The 20,066-nt window shown below is 32.7% G+C and overlaps 3 protein-coding genes across 3 annotated transcripts; 1 reads left to right on the top strand and 2 right to left on the bottom strand.

Annotated features, from left to right (window-relative positions):
- Window positions 1–822: 822 nt before the first annotated feature.
- Window positions 823–2,904, bottom strand: LOC112709961 (eukaryotic translation initiation factor 5A-2). The gene is made up of 5 exons (XM_025761998.3): window positions 2,274–2,904; window positions 1,848–1,970; window positions 1,664–1,720; window positions 1,293–1,367; window positions 823–1,204 (listed from the first exon to the last, which is right to left on the bottom strand). Exons 1-5 carry the CDS (start codon window positions 2,394–2,396, stop codon window positions 1,100–1,102), a joined length of 483 nt encoding a protein of 160 aa, XP_025617783.1. The 5' UTR covers window positions 2,397–2,904; the 3' UTR covers window positions 823–1,099.
- Window positions 2,905–10,734: 7,830 nt separating this feature from the next.
- LOC112709957 (protein EMBRYO DEFECTIVE 514) lies at window positions 10,735–12,086 on the bottom strand. The gene is made up of 2 exons (XM_025761985.3): window positions 11,568–12,086; window positions 10,735–11,273 (listed from the first exon to the last, which is right to left on the bottom strand). Exons 1-2 carry the CDS (start codon window positions 11,928–11,930, stop codon window positions 10,977–10,979), a joined length of 660 nt encoding a protein of 219 aa, XP_025617770.1. The 5' UTR covers window positions 11,931–12,086; the 3' UTR covers window positions 10,735–10,976.
- A 5,679-nt stretch (window positions 12,087–17,765) lies between these two features.
- On the top strand, window positions 17,766–18,293 carry LOC140183853 (uncharacterized). Its single transcript, XM_072233425.1, has one exon. It carries the CDS (start codon window positions 17,766–17,768, stop codon window positions 18,291–18,293), a length of 528 nt encoding a protein of 175 aa, XP_072089526.1.
- Window positions 18,294–20,066: the final 1,773 nt, after the last annotated feature.

Raw genomic sequence — 20,066 nt, 5'->3', positions numbered from 1 at the left:
TAATTGTTAAAAATATGATGAATTTACATTGACCAGGGTTGGTTCACAATTGCTAAAGTTGACAATGATAATAATGTTGATTCATAATTGTTAGATCTCTAACAGTTAACATTGCCCAACAAATTAAATACAATTGTTTATAAAATATCTTGACCTAATTAAATTTACTTCAATTTTTTATACAAGCACTTCTCTGCCAGCCAATAGCTATAAGTAATATATTATTTGAATTATATGCATGATATATTTGACGTTTTTACCAGCAATTAATGCACAACAATATGTAATATTAAATTAGTGCACAACCCGCGCTATGGTCACCTAATAACAATAGCAACAGCAAAATCTCAGCATAACATCATGAGAATTCAAGGCCATCCTTCGGCCTACTGAATGCATTTGTATACAATTTGATTGGCCCAATATCCCACAAAAAATGGTTAGTCTTTAACGTTTTAATGCCATTGTTAAACTCAACTAATCATCCGACAAATTGGAGGAGCATGCAGCTAAAGCTGCCTTTTTCTTCAAAATCTTCAGCGCAGCTACTACTCAATTCAGCAGCACCAGGGGCAGGGGTCATTGACAGGGAGAAACGCGCTATTTCTACATGTATGCATGTTTTTTCACATCCATACCATAGCACATGGTTTACTTGAAAACATGTTTCATCGAATTATGGATGATAAATGATCTCACTTGAGATACTACTGAGGAAATTCCAAATTTATATTACACCTTATTTAGTACGGAGGTTTCAACAGCGCAGGCAAATAAAGGGCATAACAGTCAAATTGGGGGGTTAAAAATAAAAAGAAAAACTAAGGACAAACTTCTCTTCATGATAGACTCCTCCTTCTTTATAAGAAAGTCACAGGACAACAGAGAAAAAGACAACATAAAAATGGAATATAGTATCCTGTCACCACCACATCCATAAACAACACTGGTAAGAGACTACTAGTCTGACTAGATAGAATTTATAAGCCCGGTTTTGAACAAAAGGCTATATGATAAAAGAGGCTTACAAAAATATGTTTTTTTCTGCTTAAAATGAAAACAACAAACTGCCAATGTTGCCATAAATGGAATCAAATCTTTAGTTCTTTGGGCCAATATCCTTCAGGGCACAAATCTGCTCCTCACCCATAGCAGACATGACAGAGACAACAAGGTCCTTACCCTCAGCAAACCCATCCTTAATCTGCATCAACCAATCAGTGATACACATAAATACACCATTTATAGGAACATAACACAACCATACACGAATTGCATTAAATTGTACAAACCTGAGACAGGAGAGAATCATCAGTAGGGAGCCTGAGATCATCCTTGGTGTTTCCATTTTCAGTGAGCAGACTCACCTATAATACAACCATTTAAGACAGCACACATTAAGAATACAAACACACTAATAATGACAGTAAAAAGGAATATGCAGAAGAATGTAAATGCCTTAATATTACACTAATGCAGTAAGTTTTCATAAAAGAAATAAAATCTTTGCAGTTTCCAGTGCATTGAAAATTTATAAATTTAATTTTACCCCTTCAGCAACCCTAATCAGTAGATTCAAGTTAACAAAACCATAATAATAGTAATAAGTAATAACAACAATATGAGTAAATCAATTAATCAAATGGAATTCTTGGAAACTTACAAATCCATCCTCAGAGATATCAATGAGCTGGTAGTCAGTACGATTCACATGGGGAACCTGACAAGAAGAAATAGCAATTACCGAATGTTATTATGATGTGCAACTTCATGGAGCACACACAATAAATTACACCTCAAAAAGTGGCAAGGAAAGAAACAAAGAAAACGATGAGGAGCACACATACATCACAGTTGTGAGAAGAGGGAACGATATCTTCGAGCTTCTTGGCAGTGAAGATATCAATTCCAACAAAGTGGCACTTAGCGTGACCGTGCTTTCCAGTCTTTGAAGTCGAAACTTCAACAACCTGCCCACAGAAATAAAAAAAGCCCATCGATAACACAGCACACAAATTCGGCAAATCAATCCACAAATTGAATTCAATAGATAACAACACTAGAATTAATTAATCAATTAATTATGGATGCAAATAACAAATCAAGCACGCAAGCAAGTACAATAAGTCACCATCAACAGATTAGATCAGCAAACCCTAGAAAAACAAAGCACACATACTAGATCTAGAAAGAAGAACCATACTATAAATCAATTCAATTAATCAGTGAATTAATCATTTGATAAAGGGAAATGAAGACACTGAAGGGAGAACCTTGCAGGGACGGCCCTTGATGACGATGTAACCGTTCTTGCGGATGGTACCGGCTTGCTGAGGGTAAGTCTTGGAGGCTCCGGCGTCGGCCTTCGACTCGAAATGGTGCTCCTCGTCCGACATATCCAACGGTGATTTCACTGAATTTGGAGTGAGTCAGAGAGAAATGAGAAGAAGGAGAAGAGGGAGAGAGAGTAGATGTATCTTTCTTTCTGCTTTTGTTCGTTTATATTCACTGCAATCGCCACGGAATCTAGGGTTTCACATTTTCAATTGCTGATCTTGGTATGCCAATCACTACCGTTGGATTCAGTCTACCAGTGTCCGTTGGATCATAAATATCAGCAGCTAGCTGCGTCCCTTCTACGCTGATTCTTATGGGCTCAGGCCCAATTTAAACAGACGCTCTCTTCAATTCGAGACCATACATAACCATGATTGCGCTTTAGCCGAAAACGAGTAAAACGGAAAAAGAAGCGCAAAAACTAATTAAACTTCTGCTTTGTAGCCAAAAACACAAGGTGAAACTGAAACCTCACACAAGATGATATTCAAAGTCAAGACCCACGTCCAAAACAAAAAATCAAGACAAGAAAAAAAAATGATATTCAAAGTTGTTTTATGTAAAATTAATGCTCAATTTGATTTCTAAACTTGTATTTGAATCTTACTTTAGTCCTTAAAATTTTAATTATCTTTATTTAGTCTCTATATTTTAGAAACATAGCTCATATTAGTTTTTAAATCAATTTTTAACGTATGTTAATAGAACATTATTATAGACAGGAGGTTATGCCAAACTCTATAAAATGATATCGATTTAGTTTTGGTACTTAAATAATTCATATTTATTAAAACTTTACCTAACAAAACAACAAAACAATTTATACATGTTGACTTGCTATTTGAATATCAAAGCCAAAACTGTATCATTTTACAAATTTTAGTGTGATATTTGACTGAGTATATCATATTTTTATTAACGTTTTTGTACTGAAAATTGTCTCATAGGCTAATACAAGGCATATTTACAAAATTTTATAATTAAACATAGACAATTGAAATATTAATTTCAGGGATTAAATTAAATATTAAATAAAAAATTAAAGTTCAAATATTATACATTTCATGTTAATCGATTTTACGGTAAAAATTCATTTGGTTAAACAAAGATAAATGAAGAAAAATTTGGTTGGTAATCTCGCATAAAAAGAAAAACTAGATATTTTTCGATTGAATTTGTAAAAAGCATGTCTCAATATCTAATTTTATATCTTTATGTGAAGATATTAAAGTATTATTTTAATTTTTAATATGTTGATTAAAATTTATTTCTAATAATGTTTGAAACATTTTATTTTTATCCCAAATATCTTAAATTTGTCTATTTTATTATTAAAGATACTTTCATGAAAGTACTTAATTTATTCGAACTTACAAAGAACCAATATCTGAAAAATAAAGTGTTTCACTTCAAGCTCAAAGGTGAGAGCAACACCATTAATTGACAAAAGGGAGAAAAAACTAACGCCACTTTCCAATTGATCATTTGTGTGATTAAACATATATATAGCTAGACCATTTGAATGTTATGGGACAAAGGAGGCAAAGACAACGCATATTTGATGTCACGTTCTTGATCTTCTTCATCCTCAAAGCTAATAAATCCAACACTATCCATCGTGTCTCCCTTACTACTAGTTATTCTTGTTGCATTATGTCCAATAATGTTATATGATGAAGAAGATTCCATGGATGAATTTGAAGAACTACTACCCATTATTAGCTTCCTCTTCTTGTAGTTGGCCTTGAAACATGCTTGTCTAAGTCTTTTGGTATTGTCTTCAAGTTGCAAATCAGGCATTTCTTCCAGAAGCTTCTTTTCCTTCTCTAATATCTCAATTGCACTCCTTAGCTTCTCTTCACTCTCTCTCCCCTCTTCCTTCCCTAGCTCCTTCAATACCCCCATCACACCCAAAAACAAATATATATAAAAAAAAAAACACATTGCACTAATCAGTATCCTTAATTACTAAAATAATCAAATATTAATAATAATAATAAAAATAATGTAAACTTTACATTACTTTATACAATACATTAATCCCAAATTTATCTTTAATTTATTACCACAAAAACAATAGTATCAACATCAATACATTAGTATACGTGTCCATAAAATGAAACAATAAAAAAATAAAAGAATGTTTTCATAATAGCATTTAGAATTAGCATATGAGCAATGCTAGGGACAGCAACATTTGTGATTGGTAGTCATCAACTAACCGTCAATGATTATTTGATAGTATAAGATTGATGTAAAATTTCATCTAATAGCTCATCTTTCTCTGCTAATTACATGCTGGAACTTTTTCTTAGCATATTATATATAAGAATAGAATAGAATGATGTGAAGTAATGAAAGGACCTGAACATTATTGATGAGGGTTTGAAGACTCATAAGTTTCCGATGAGGCCACCTTCGAATCCCTAACTCTCTGCATCTCTTCTTCAAAAGTGTTAAGCCCACATCAAGTTCCTTCGCTGCTTGAGTTATCGGCATGTAGAAATAATCCGATATCATCTTCCTTGATAACATTTTCGTACTGTTGCTACTTCTCTCTTCTCTACAAACTCGTTTATTAATGACCCTCCTGATGCTCTTATTTTCTTCATTGTTGTTGTTGTTGGAAAGTGATGATGATGATGAAACTTTTTCTGAACAATCAAAGCCGGCATCCACTTCGTTCCAGACAGAAAACCCTTCCTTAATATCATAAAAGTCATAGTCTGCATGTGTTTAAGGACAAGGTATAACATATGTAGCTGCAGTAATATAAGAATCTAATAAGAAAATAAAAACTTTAAGAAACTCATCAGTCATCACCATGATATATATACCTTTAATAGTTGAAATTGGTTCGATGGAGAGAGTTTCATAAAAAGGAAGTGAAGGGTAACACTCCATGTCTTGTATTGAAAACTCGTGTGCCCAACATTCCAGTGGTGGATATTCGTTACTGTTTTCACTGAAATATAGATTGAACATAAATAAATGCAGCACAGTGACAAAGTATATATAGAGTGTTGTAACAATTTAATCTAATTAGATTACCTGGAATAATAGTAATAATCATAATCATATAAGGAACATTGAATGGGAAGAGGGAAAGGATATTCATCTATTTGTTGAGGGTTGAAGAAGTAATTGCAAGAAGCCATGAAGATGATGATGAGTAAGTGAGTAAGTGAGGGATACGAAGAGAAGTTGGCAATATATATAGGGATAATGATGAAAAGAGAGTAATGATATGATGAATGGGTGAAAATGAAGGGTAATTACTTGGAGAAAGTGCGCAGCCTTCTATCAGTTAAATGACTTTTAATGCTATGCTTATGAGTTGTGAGAGTTACAAGTATTCCATTAATTTCATCATCAATATATAATTTTAATCACCTCTTTCAATCTTAGCCATTAGATTTCCATTCAATCTAGTTTTATTATTATTATTATTATTGTAACAATTTTTGTTATTGTTGTGTCTATAACATAGCCTTGAATCTTAATTTGTCACTAATATTATAAATATTTTTTATTTTATTTTAGTTTTGAGTCAAATTTAGAAAATGTTTTTAAAATACGTTTTTTTAATATTTTTTAAATAATGATAAAAGTCGTAATTATAATGGTCATAATCGATGGTTGTAGTAATTGGAAAGCGAAAATAACAAAATTCTAAAAGAGAAAAAATAATAATTTAAAGATGAAGTAAAATATTTAGAATAAAAATTTAATTTTTTTTCTTTTTTTTCATACTCATTCTTATCATGAAAGTTAATTTTTATTATTTTCTTTCTTTTTTTTCTTTAATAAAAACTATTCGTATTTACAATTTTCTTTCCCACGCTCATTCTTATCATAGAAGTTAGTTTTATTATTATTATTTTTCTGTTTTTTTTAAAACAAATAACTATCTTTTTCTTTTGAAAAAGTAACTACTTCTAATAGGACTGATGAAATCTCTAGTAAAGACATTGATCATAAAGATATTCATCATAAAAATATGAATTTTGATCTTTTAAAGTTTAAATTTTTATTTTAGAGAGTAAAGTGTGATTTTTTATTCTTAAATGATTTCTTTCTCATATTTATTTTTTGTCTCACCTATAAAATAAATTGTGAGAGATTACAATTTACTCTTTAAAATAAAATTCAAACTTTAGAGGATTCAAATCCTAAAAACATTGGTAACTACTCCTAATAGAATTGATGGAGGAGTAGATCCTCTCTAATGAAAAAAAAATTGAATGATGTCAATTGTGATCTTTTATCTTTCATTGTTCTCTCTTTCATATTTAATTTTGGCCCCACTTATAAAATTAACGGTAAGAGATCACACTGTATTTTCTCAAGAGTTGAAAAAATTGGAGAGAATTCATTTTCGACTGATCGAATCTCTAGTAAAAACATTGATCATAAAGATATTGGTGTGTACTTTAAGTTGTCTTTTGTTACTAGACTTTTGTTCCACCCTGCATGTGTTGAGCATTTTTTATTTCAAAAAAATTTTTTAATTTTTTTTAAAAAGTCACTTAATTTTTCTTTATAAAAAAAAATATCTGACCCAAAAAGCCCTTAAGCTTAATTATATCATCTCGTGTGACGTGCTGTTGTAGAATTGCATTAAACAGTTATCTCGGGAATCCTCTTCCTCGTGTGCATGCTGCATTTGAAATATTTTGATCTTTAGTAAGCATTGGATTATGACCCTTTGGCCTGTTTTCCAAGTTTTAGATAAGATGATTATGTCTACCAATCTCCTCTAATTTGTAGCCCATAATGTAACTCTGCAACCTATGCGTAATTAGAACACACTAATTAATAATTTAGTTCAAATATACTTTTATATTGTTCTCTATCCAGTTCACAATAATTATCTTAAAATAAAAAACAGATAGTTTAAGAGAATTATAATAAACAATAAATATATTTAGAACATAATAAAAAATTATTTAATTAAACAAGATTACTGAAAATTTAAACTTCTTGTGACACAAATTAGGATAAAATATAACTTTTGTTCCAAATGATTGGAATAAATAATATTTTTCTAACATTTTTATCATTTTAGTTGTGTCCTACATATTTTAAACTTAACTCGATAATTTTAGTTTGACAAGATGTACACCATTGTACTTTTTATGATATTTAAAATTAGATTAAAATTGAATCATTTTTAAAACCCTATGTATAGAAAAACAAGACAAAAATACATAAGTGACTATTTTAATATTTATCCTAAACATTTGTAACAAAAAAATAAAACTTTACTTTATAAATTATATAATGCATGAAATAACTATTTGTAAAATCTCACTTTAAATAAAATGTATACCAAGTAACAACTACTAAGTGTTGCAAGTGTGAGGAGTGTTGAAGTTAGTCCCACATCAAAGAAAGCATGGAAGAGTGAGGAGTTTATAAGATGAGAGACCCATTAACTTGTCACCTTAAGGTTTTGAGTTGAATGTGGTGTCTTCTCATCTTATGTTCTCTTGCTTGATTTCTTTGAAAAAAAATAATTTTCTTTTTTTGTGAAATTATTATTTCAAATAGGCCATAGGAGTTTTAGAAAGAGGCTTGCTACACATACAAGTCTTTTTGGCTTACAAGTTTTACAAGTTGCTACACATTAGAGTCTTTTAATGCGTTATTTAGTTTCCAAAGCGCTACACTCACCGTGAATTATGAACGACTCATCTTCCTCTTCCTCTTCCTCTTCCTCTTCCTCTTCTTCACTTACCGTGAATTATGAAAAACTCATCTTTCTCTTCCTCTTCCTCTTCCTCTTCCTCTTCCTCACTCACCGTGGATTATGAACAACTCATCTTCCTCTTCCTCTTCCTCTTCTTCTCCTTCTTCTTCTTCCTCCTCCTCCTCCATGTATTTCTTCGTTATTCTCTTTACCTTTTCATTAGTTATTTTATTTGCGTTTATTACTGGTATTCTTGCTTCGTTTTTTTCGATTTTCATGATTTCTGAAATCAAGCTTTGAAATCGTTTTGAAGATAATGGAACTTCAGAAATACACCCAAACGATTATAGAAAATACACCCAAACGATATTTCTTCGTTATTCTCTTTGCCTTTTCATTAGTTGTTTTACTTGCATTTATTACTGGTATTCTTGCTTCTTTTTTTTCGATTTTCATGGTTTCTGAAATCAAACTTTGAAATCGTTTTGAAAATAATAGAACTTCAGAAATACACCCGAACGATTATAGAAAATACACCCAAACGATATTTCTTCGTTATTCTCTTTGCCTTTTCATTAGTTGTTTTACTCGTTTATTACTGGTATTCTTACTTCTTTTTTTTTTCGATTTTCATGGTTTCTGAAATCAAACTTTGAAATCGTTTTGAAAATAATAGAACTTCAGAAATACACCCAAACGATTATAGAAAATACACCCAAACGATTATAGAAAATACACCCAAACAATATTTCTTCGTTATTCTCTTTGCCTTTTCATTAGTTGTTTTACTCGTTTATTACTGGTATTCTTACTTCTTTTTTTTCGATTTTCATGGTTTCTGAAATCAAGTTTTGAAATCGTTTTGAAAATAATGAAACTTCAGAAATACACCCAAACGATTACAGAAATACACCCAAAGGACACTTTATGCATAATTCAGAACTCTTTCTCTTTCTCCTCCTCATATTCTGCTGCTTCTTCTTCTTCTTCAAAAATGATTTCAGAGCTTGATATCAAAAAATAATGGAAATCAAGAATAACGAAAAAAGAAAACAAAGAGAAAAGCACGTAAATGAAGAAGGAGAAAGAGAAGGCAAAAAACGAAAGAAAAGAAGAAGAAGAAGAGGAGGAAGAGGAAGAAGAATGTGCAGCAAGAAGAAGAAGACGGTGCAGTGAAATTGTGCAGTAACGGTTGAAGAAGGAGAAAGAGAAAGTAAGAAACGAAAGAAAAGAAAAAGAAGAGGAAGAGGAAGAAGAACGTGCAGTAACGTTCAAGCGCGCTAATATAATAACTTGTAAAGACTTGTATAAAAAAATGCTTGTATACGGAGAATTTCTCTTTTAGAAAATATATTATTTTCGTAAAAATACATAAATTAATCATGTATATCATAATTTGATTAGTGAAACAGTGACTACTATCACTAGAGATTAATGTAGCTATTTCTAATATAATAGACAAAATTAAAAAAAAAGAAAAATAAATAAATAAGGGCTTGATGAAATTTGATTGGAAATGAGAACAAGAATGACTAGGCAGACTAGCAGCTAAATAATGTTGTGAAACCTGACCAATTATTTCACTCTACTTCCTGAGAATGTATGCATGGTTGCTACTACACGTTTACTATTTCTTTCAAGCAAAAGAATATATCTGAAACAAATTACAATCATTAGCCTCTCTCCCAACTTCCTATGCTCTAATTAATCATTACTGTTTGAGGCCCAATAGTAGTTTCTTTCTGTTTTTGCTTTATTGAAATTTATTTATTTGTTTGGTATTTTAATTGAAGGCGAAAGAAATGAACTCATTAGTATAATATCCATGGTGATGATGAGATGTAACGGACTCATAAAAAAGGCCAATCATTTTTCTGTTTCTGTTATGAAGTGAACTTTGATGGTTAGCTTTCATGGTGGGAGTTACTCCCAATCATAATAGAGTAATTGATTGTTTTCATTACATCCCTTTATTATTAAGAGAAGTGAGCTATTAAATGCCAATAACCACTTTTATTATTTTATACTATCACTATTACTGCTTTTGCAAGAATGCAGGGATAAACAGAGTCTGTTGATTCATGGCCACATCTATGGGTAATTGGGTATTGCGTTCCTAGTTTTTTTTGCTTGTAACTTGTAACTCTCGTAAATGAAATAGGTTGTTTTTTAATACTTTTGTCATGAAATAGGTCATGGAGATTTTTTTTGGACACGTATCATAGGAGGAGTTTAACCATTCATTTTTTATTTTGGGCTACATTTTGAACTCATCTATGTGGGCAATTTATAGCCAGCCCAAATATTAATGTGCTCCAAGGTAGGTCAACAGGGCCCAAATTCGGGTAGCCATTACATTTTTTTTTTGTTTCCACGGTATCCACTTGGCTGACAGGTAAGACTAATTCGTCGAGGATGAGACCTAGCACAGATGGCATACTTACGTGCCTCTTGCAAGCTGCACCCAGGTTTAAATACCAGCTGAGCCTGAATATTGTGTGGGTGACTTGAGTATTTGACCACTTACCAGTAGCTCATAGCTTCTTAGTTTTGAATTCCAACTAAAATCTTGTTTAGTAACCTCAAACAAGTTATAGCATCCGTACTATGTTTTCCCTACGGATTATATTGTGTTTGGTATTCACTCAAAATAACATTCATGTAAGCAATTTACCCTTCTCCATTTGTCAAATCTAAAAAACATATGGCCAAGGCAACTAGAATTTCATTCAAATAAAAATGATACTATTCCAATTTCCCAGCCATTCAAAAGCTCTAGCATTGGGGGTATGAACTTGGATGAAGTAAGGCGTCACTTTACAAAGGAATATGAGTATGACAAAAACACAACATCATGTATCAAAGATCTGGGTAGTGCAGTTTTAGTGTTTCACAGCTAGAGGAAGTATCAAGTATGCACAAACAACACACTGAAGATCTCTGGCAGTCACTTTCCAGATCCGCCACGGCCGCGCCCTCCCTGTTTCGAGTACTTCTTTTTGCTGCTTAAGTGCTTGTCCACTCCAGGTAGTGGAAGCATCTCATCCGGCAATGGAAGAATATGATGCACACATTTGCGGAAGCGAAAATAATCCACAGATCCATCCTCCCTGATGGGGACGAAGCACCTGCCCATCCACTTGGGATGCTTGTGGATTTGGAAAGAGCGGATTCCCACTCCAATCTTCCGGGCAGCATTCTTGTGTCCCTTCTGGAGCAATTCCAGCAACATTTGATGTTCATACTGCCACACAAGAACCATTCATGAAACAAAGACACAAACACAGTAAATTCAAGATTCAAGAGTTTAACTGTTATGGCAATTATGAATTAGCAAGCAGTTCATTCAATCCAGAACTCTTAAACATCGGTGAATCATTATTCATGATCCCAGATCTTTCCAAGAAAAATAAAATGCAAGAACAGGAAATTAATCAAGCTAGTAATAAACATGCAAGAACATAAATAAGCATAGACACTAATAATCCATTTTCTTCTGTTAGATTGGGGCTAAGAAAAGACGAATTGGGAATTGAACCTTGTTGACATTGAGATTAAGGGGCCAGGAATGAAGAAAGTTGTAGAAGTAATCGAAAATTTCCACCGAAGAATCGAAGGTCTTGTAACCCAATTTCACTGGACCCGATAGTATCTCCTTGCTCGCTTCCTCCGCCTCCTCGTTCTTCTTCTTCTTCTTCTTGTCTTCACTTTGTTCATCAACTTTGGCTTTCCCCTTTCCGTCATCTACCTTCCGCTTCTTGGAATCAGTAGCTATGTCGTCACCGGCCTCGCGACCAGCCTCAGGTTTGGAGCTGTCCACGTCAATTTCTTTGGCGGAGGAGGAGGAGGAGGATGTGTTTTGTTCCGCGAGCTGTTCTTCCGATGCGGTGGTTTCCGCCATGGTTGTTGAGGTTTAACCTAAACCCTAGCTAGATTTCTTGCAGTTTTGTTTATTTTAGACAAATTGAAAGGAAAAAGGTCAAGACTTTTTCTCTTTTTCTCTCTGCTCTGAAAGCGAAAGAGGCTTGTATCCGATTAATACTCAAAATTTTCTGATAATTGACTGCAATTCATTTTGTCCTCTTAGATAGTCTCCGCAAGACTGAGACTAACACACAGAAATTAAGAGACAGAAATCTAAATAAATTTCAGTATTTTGTTTGGTGTAAAGTGAGAGATAAAAATTAAAACAAAAATAAAATTCTAATTTAATTTGTAAAAAGGATAAAATTAGAATTAATTAATTGAAATGAAAGTATTTTAGGTATAAAATGTTATTAAAATTTCAATTTCCATTTTTAAAAATTTCAGTCTCTTCCTACTTTTTGAAGGTATTAAAATACTAAAATTTTAAGAATAAAAACAAAAATTTTAGTACAAAAAATTTTTTGTATTAGACTCTGAACCAACAAATATAATACTATGTCTCAGTCTTCTAATCTCTATCCCAATATCTCAAAACAAACTCTACCTTAATTTTTAATTGACTAAACTAGCAAGAGGCCGACGCATGGGTGATTGAATTTGTGGAATTAATAACAATAATATGAGATCAACACATAAAAGTTAGATAATGATATATTTATCATATATATTTATTAATTTTAAAAATATGATAACAATGATGTAACTAATAATTTTAAGTTAATGTATTAATTAAACATTCTTAATTAATATCAATATATAGAAAGAGAAGAAAATTAGTTGATGAAGTAAAACTGCACATTTTTTATACCAAAAATTAATAGTTGTGCTGCAATAAATTAAAAAATATCAAGTGAATATATAAATTAATAATGTGTGCAATATATAGATACAGTGTTAAAGATAAAGATTGGTTAAAATTTAAAAATAAAATGTTGAGATATAAATAAATAAATAAGAGATAATTAAAAAAATTAGAAAAATAAAAAATATGATCCTTATGAATTGTGTGTGATACAATATGTCAAAATTAAATATTTTTAAAAATTTCCTAATAAACGATATTGTTAACTTAAACTTTCTAATCAATAGACCGCATGACTCATGTCAAGGAGAGAAAGAGATCCATTCTGTGGGGGTCTTAGAATCGATTCCACCAACTTAAGAACACCTGAAGTTTAAAATGGATATCAGGATGTGTTCATTATTAGAGTCTGGAACTTTTTTTATGGATGTATTCTTACAAAATTTCATGTGCATTTTTCTTTGGACAATAATAATAATAATAATAATAATAATAATAATAATAATAATAATAATAATAATAATAATAATAAACTGCTCGCAAATATTTGTATCAACAGCTAAAACTTTTTTATCAAATAAGAGGGACAAATCTTTTAAATTAACAGACCAACTTCTTAAATAGAATTTGTAATCCCAACAGTTTTGTGAAATACACCCTAAGGTTCTGCATTATCTGCGTCATCTGAATCTAAAGTCACAGCCTTCAACACATTAAAAATGATGAATAATCAGAACAGTCACTTGTACTTGCTCAAAATGACGCCTCTTGATGGAGATAAAGACTGAAAAGAAGAAATAAACATAAGCAAATGCTTGCAAGTAATATAACTCCAAATCATTGCCAGTGTGTGTGACATAAATACTCATCCCAAAAATAACATTTAGCCTTTGAAGTTCATCAACAAATGCACTTCATCATGTCAATACAAAACTAATATTAAGTGGTTAAGAATATTTTTCGTTGGTTTTTATGATGAAATAAACAAGGCCATATATAATACAATTGGATAAGAAGGTGTGGTTAAATATCAAGCTGAAGCTAAAGGCCTAGACAAAGATTTTAGATTTGATATGAAAATTAAGTCTAAGCTATAATTTGTTGTCATCCAAATCATGCCACCATATCTTAAGAAACACTTTTACTCAGGCTTATTAGTTAGTAATCCTGCTCAAACTCAAAATTTAAAATTGTATATTCAACCCAAAAATCCAAAAAAAAAAGCTTGTAAAGACAATTTCAAATGCTGAAGCCAAAAGCACATTATGTTGCAAAAAATTCATATCTAGTATCATTTTTCTATCACGATCGAAAAGCTGAAAGGAATGAATATGTTCTTTACACTAAGTCCTGAACAACTTAGATTCAACATAAACACCAAAGAAGAACCAAGTGCATTAAATGAGTCTATTCATGCATTGCACATGCTAAATGAAACAAGAAAAAAAAAATAATACTTCAAAACACTACATTAGAAGTGAATTAGTAAGGTAACTATTGCCAACAAACTACCCTTTGAGAGTCCTAACAACAGAGAAACAACGTAACTGGCAGCCTTGGAGGCATACCTATTCCAAATTGATAGGACGTTAGAAGTCATATGCTTGTCGATGAAAATCTTTTCAATTTTTTCAGAAACCAAAATAGAAGGAACATATCCCCCTTCAAGAAAAAATTGATTCAGTTAGAAAATTGGAAGATATAGAAGGTACTCTAATGATGGCTTCAAAAGAAAAAAATGGGGATATTACAATTTGAAAATTCTTAGTAAAAGCATTTTAATTTGGGAAACAATTAAATAAAAAAATAGTTCTGAATGCAAAAGAGTAGCTATTGGTTTAATTGTTTCCAAACGGAGAATTCTTTCCTTTTTATTGATAAGATAAGAATTCAATTAGAATGAGAAACATAAATCATATCATTTTCCCAAAATAAAACTAAAAGGCTGGCCACCAAATTACACTAATTACAAAAATCACACTAATGCTATAATAATTAAAGGAAAAGTCTAGAGGGCCAGCAATTTTGTTTAATTTTGGCCAGCATGTAACCAGTAGAGAAATGTGAGTCATTGGATGAAATCTCACACCATTAAATCATTATTGATGGCTATTTGCTGGCTACCAATCACAAAAGTTGCTGGCCCCTAACATTGCTCATAATTAAAATCACAGAAATCAAAGGGAGGAAATTACCGAAAGGGAGAAGCTGACGACGTTTATGAAGAACGAGAAAGACGGCGACGCTCTATGAAATCAGGAAGACAGCGACGCTCTCTAGAATGCACTTATGCACAACACAGCAACACTCTCCGGAACACACAACACGGCGACGCTCTCTAACGCGATGACATTCTCCTCGGCTGAGTGAGGCGCTCGCGAAAGCTGTGATGATCTTGGCAGGGCGCCATAAAGAAAGCTTCTTTGTCTTTGGAGAGAAGAGATAGATTGAAGAGAAGAGAAGGAGATATAAACACAGAGGAGGTATGAAGATTGGGTGATAAAGTGAGCAAAACAAAGAATAAAGTGTTTTTTTTAGTATTTTTATATTTGTTTAATTTTTTTAATGAATGATTGCTTAGTGTTTATGGAGAGATACATAATTTTATTAATTGTGTTTTTATTTTTTAGATTATTTAAATTTTGAAACGGTAAAATTAAATAATATAATTAATCTAAAAGAGTAATTTTTGTTTAACATATAAAAAAAAAGAGTATTTAAATCTTTTTGTAAAAGTTAAATAAAAATTATTTTTTATTTTTATTAAATTATAAAGACATTTTAGTAAAATTAGTGATATGATATATATTTTTTTAAAAAAAATAATGTTGATGTAAAATTTCACGTATCTTATTGTTATTTGTTCATATTTTTTATATATTAATATATATAAATTTATCATCATCATACTGAAATAAACACCTATATATTATCAATCCTATGTGAAACCTTAGTTTCATACTCATTAGTTATGATGAGATTATATATCAATAATAAAAATAATAAAAGCCAATAAGTGAAGTTGAATTATTGTTTAGACAAACACTATAATAAAATATTATCTAAATTCTAATTAAGGCACAATTTTTTTGGTTCTTCTCTTTTAAAACTTAAGTGAAATAAAAAATATAAAAAATTAATTATAAATTCTATTTTTTTATTATTTTATGATAAAAGTGGTAAAACGATCCGCTCTAATCCACTCCACCAATTAAAATAGAATCAAAATGTTAGTCCACTCTACTTTATTCCGAATTGGCCTTATAATTTTTTGTTCAGACTCATCCTCAACATGAAAGTTAATTCTTTTGCTTTTATTATATGCTTCTAATATTGTACTGCGGTACTGCCCACGTCAGTATGTCATTGCTCATTGTCACGTGGGATGCTACTACAATTCTATTATACCTTACTCCTAGAAGTGAATATTGATATTCAGATTGAGCACAAATATTTTGAGATAAATATTTAATACCTTTTAAAATGTGACAAATTTCATACTTTTTCTAAAAATAGTATGATAAAATAATTAAATTACCTAAAATTTGAAAAGATAAAAAATTAATTTATCTTCTTATATTATTTGAATTAATTTATCTAATTTTATTATAAAATATCATGAACTATTATGCCAATAAATTTAGTTAATATTAAAATAATATTATTTTTGTCAATTATTCTTTTTAAGTTGTTCAAATAAATTTTAACAATGTCTTAGTTATTTTTTTAAAAAAATATATTTAACTTATGTGTGCAATTATTTTATTCTAAAAATACATAATATTTGATTTATTTTTTCGTTCCGATAAAATAATACCTGACTTTATAAAGAAAAAAATACAATAAATAATATTTTAATAAAAATCTTTTTATAGATACAATACCAACAATAATTTCAATAATGTTATACTTTCTACAGTCAGTATGTCATTATTTATTGGTACACGGGGTGCTACTACAGTTCCATTATACTTGTTTATACTCCGGCCCAATTACTGTGGCCCAGGTGCAAATACATAAAAAGGCTCAATCTAAAGATTGGCCTTCGACCACTTACCGACCTCCTCAGAAGAGGTCAAATTCAACGTGGACCCCTTCCCAAAAAAGTCGGACTCGAAGGATAGCTGGCAGATAACACTTATTCAAATAAGTAATTGTCCTTAAAATCTCTCAACCCACTTCTTGGAGCCATATCTCAACTACCCTAAGATAAAGGGACGGTTATCCACCTTAAAAGGTGGAACTACTCCAACGGTAGTTATTAGACCACTATAAATACACTAACACTCCTCAGATATCTCTAAATTTCAATACTCTCCAAGCATGCTTAACCCCTTGCTAACTTAGGCATCGGAGTGTCTTTACAGGTATCACTCCCCATTCCTTTATATGCACAAGTCGGACGGCGACTCCCAGACGCAAACCAAGTCGGAGTCCACCTTATCCAGACGTTTGGGCCAATCTTACAAGCTCAGTTCATTAATCTCCGGTTACCCATCGTAATATTGGCGCCGTTGCCAGAGCTGGAGTTTGACCCACAATGGTGGATGGCCTACATGAAGATGGAAACACAACGTTCGATTTTGAGCAAGAGAATCAAGACGCCGGTAACAAAGACAGAGCCATAATCACTCACCAAGGGGTGACTAACCAGCACAAAGAAGGCACCTCATGGGTAAAGGACCCAAAGGAAAACTCCTCTGAGGGGCACGAATCAGGAAAAGAGGGACAACCTCATGCACCCGAGCTCATGGGATTGTTCCACGGCCACCAAGAGCGGCTGGAATAACTAGAACAAGAATTGGAACGACAGTGGGAGGCAAAGAGAAACCTAAAAAGGGAAGTCGAGTGACGAAAAGAGCTTGAAGAAAAGCTCTCGAGATTGGAATATGCTCTTCGAGGTCGAAACTCTCGCAGTGACCTAGAAGACTCTCCCTTGGAATGAGAAGACCCGTTCAATGAGGACATAATGAGGCAAAAGTTCCAAGGAACTTCAAAAGTCTCAATATGAACCTATACGACGGGACTACTGACCCAAAGCATCATCTTAGCAACTTTAAAAGTCGGATGTACCTAGTCGACGCTTCTGATGCTACTCGCTGCAAGGCCTTTTCGACAACCTTGAGAAAAGCAGCGATGAAATGGTTTGATAGCCTCCCCCCAAGGTCGGTCACCAGCTTTGACGACCTCTCGTACAAGTTTCTCATGCGATTTTCAATCAAGAGGGACAAAGTAAAGCATGCGCCGAGTCTCCTGGGTGTAAAACAGGAGATCGGAGAACCTCTGAGGGACTACATGGAGAGGTTCAACAAAGCGTGTTTGGAAATTCAAGACCTGTCCACAGAGGCAGTGATTATGGGCCTGGTGAATGGACTTCAGGAAGGCCTCTTCTCCCAGTCCATCTCAAAAAGGCACTCGACTTTCCTAAGTGATGTACAGGAAAGAGCTAAGAAATACATCAATATGAAAGAAAATGCCAGGCTGCGAGAGCCAACTTGGCAACCTGGGCACTCTCACTCATCAAAAGAGAAATAGAGGGAGCCAAAGGAAAAAGAGAAAGTCGGCCCTGAAAGGCCTAGGAGATGTCACTCCTATACTCCTCTACGAGTTCCCTAGTTAATGTTTATAGGAAAATTTGTTATACTGAAACGCTACCTCCTCCTAGACCCATCAAAAACAAAAAAGGGGGAAGTCGTGGCGAGTACTGTGAGTACCATAAGCTATATGGTCACTCAACAAATGAATGTTACGACCTGAAGAATGTGATAGAAAAGCTGGCCAGAGAAGGTCAGCTTGACAGATATCTCATGAAAAGGTCGGACCATCATGGCAAGAGAAAGTGAGATGAGGAAGATCGAAGAGATCCACCACAAACCCCGGAGAGGCATATTCACATGATCTTGGGAGGATTTGCTAGAGGAGGTCTCTGATGTGGGAAAAATCGTCGGTAAAGATTTTCATAAAAATAATCGCGTTGCAAGTATAGTTCTAAACTGAAAATTAAACCTCAATCAATGTTTAAATTGTTTCTCACTTAAGAAACCCAATAAAATTAACCGAAGTATTTACACCTCGGGTCGTCTCTCAAGGAATTGCAGGGAAGTGTATTTATTATTGGTTATGAAAAAGTATTTTTGGGATTTTAGTGATAAGAGACAAGTAATGTAAATAACAAGGAAATAAAATAACAACTAAGAAAAATCCTAAAAAGGATTGATAATTAGAAGTCCTATCCTTATTATCATCGTCAATTATGGTGGTAATTGCTTTTTGCTTTCACTTAGTTAACCTCTAATAATGAAGGAAAGTCAAGTGAGCAAAATCAACTTAAGTTCACAAGTTTTAATCAAAGACTAGATTTAGTGAAGTCTAAGCCAACTAGCAATTTTCAGTTACCAATCAACAAAAGAATTTTGATAACTCAATCTTCTGTACTGGTTGGTGCTAACGTGTCCGGCTGGTGGGAGACGGCCGGAGCTGTTGTGTCCGACTTGTTGGACTTGTTGGTGGTGCTGATTCCTTTGTCCCCGGAGGGTGGGGGGTACCTGCAAGGGACTTCGATACTTAAGTTAGCAAGGGTATTAAGCAGGTATTGAGTAAAATCAGAGTATGAGTTATACCTGGGTGCTCCAGTGTATTTATAATGGTGAGAAGTGACATTTCTAGATAAGATAAGTTAATTATCTTATCTTATCTTATCTTTAGGTGAGGTCAGCTTATCTTCAACGGAACCGCCTTTATCTCTGTAGGCTGGGATTGCCTCTGGATTTGGATCGTGTTCCTCTATTTGGGCCCTTTATTGGGCTTTCCTGTCGATTTAGCCGAGCTCTTTTGAGAAGAGGTCGGATAGTCTGACCTGAAGAGGTCGGTCGCCTTGTCGCTAAACATCCCGGGTCGGTCGGCCCGACCCAGGGTATGAACAGTCATGTTGATAATTTTTTGATTTTTCAATGTGCTGTGGCTAGTCTTTAATTTCGTATCTGGTTATGGATACTTCTTTGTTTTGTAGTTGCTGGTTTTGTTTTGATTTGTAGTTGATTTTGCTTTGTTTTGTAGTTGCTGGCTCCTAATTATTGCTGGTTTTGCTGGCTTTGTTTGTTGCTAAATGTTGGTGGCAGAATTTAGATATGGTCATGATAATTTTTTGATTTTTCATTGTGCTGTGGCTGGTCTTTAATTTTGTTTTAATTAATAAAACTTTTATTAATTTCTGTTATGGATAATAGTATTAATCAAATAGAGATTAATAAAAGTTTTATTAATTTCGAATGATGCTGCTAATCCTAATCTTAATCCACCGAAGCAAAT

The sequence above is a fragment of the Arachis hypogaea genome, chromosome 1 (assembly GCF_003086295.3).
Source record: "Arachis hypogaea cultivar Tifrunner chromosome 1, arahy.Tifrunner.gnm2.J5K5, whole genome shotgun sequence".
NCBI classification, from domain to species: Eukaryota; Viridiplantae; Streptophyta; class Magnoliopsida; order Fabales; family Fabaceae; genus Arachis; species Arachis hypogaea.
This window is presented reverse-complemented; position numbering and strand designations above follow the sequence as displayed.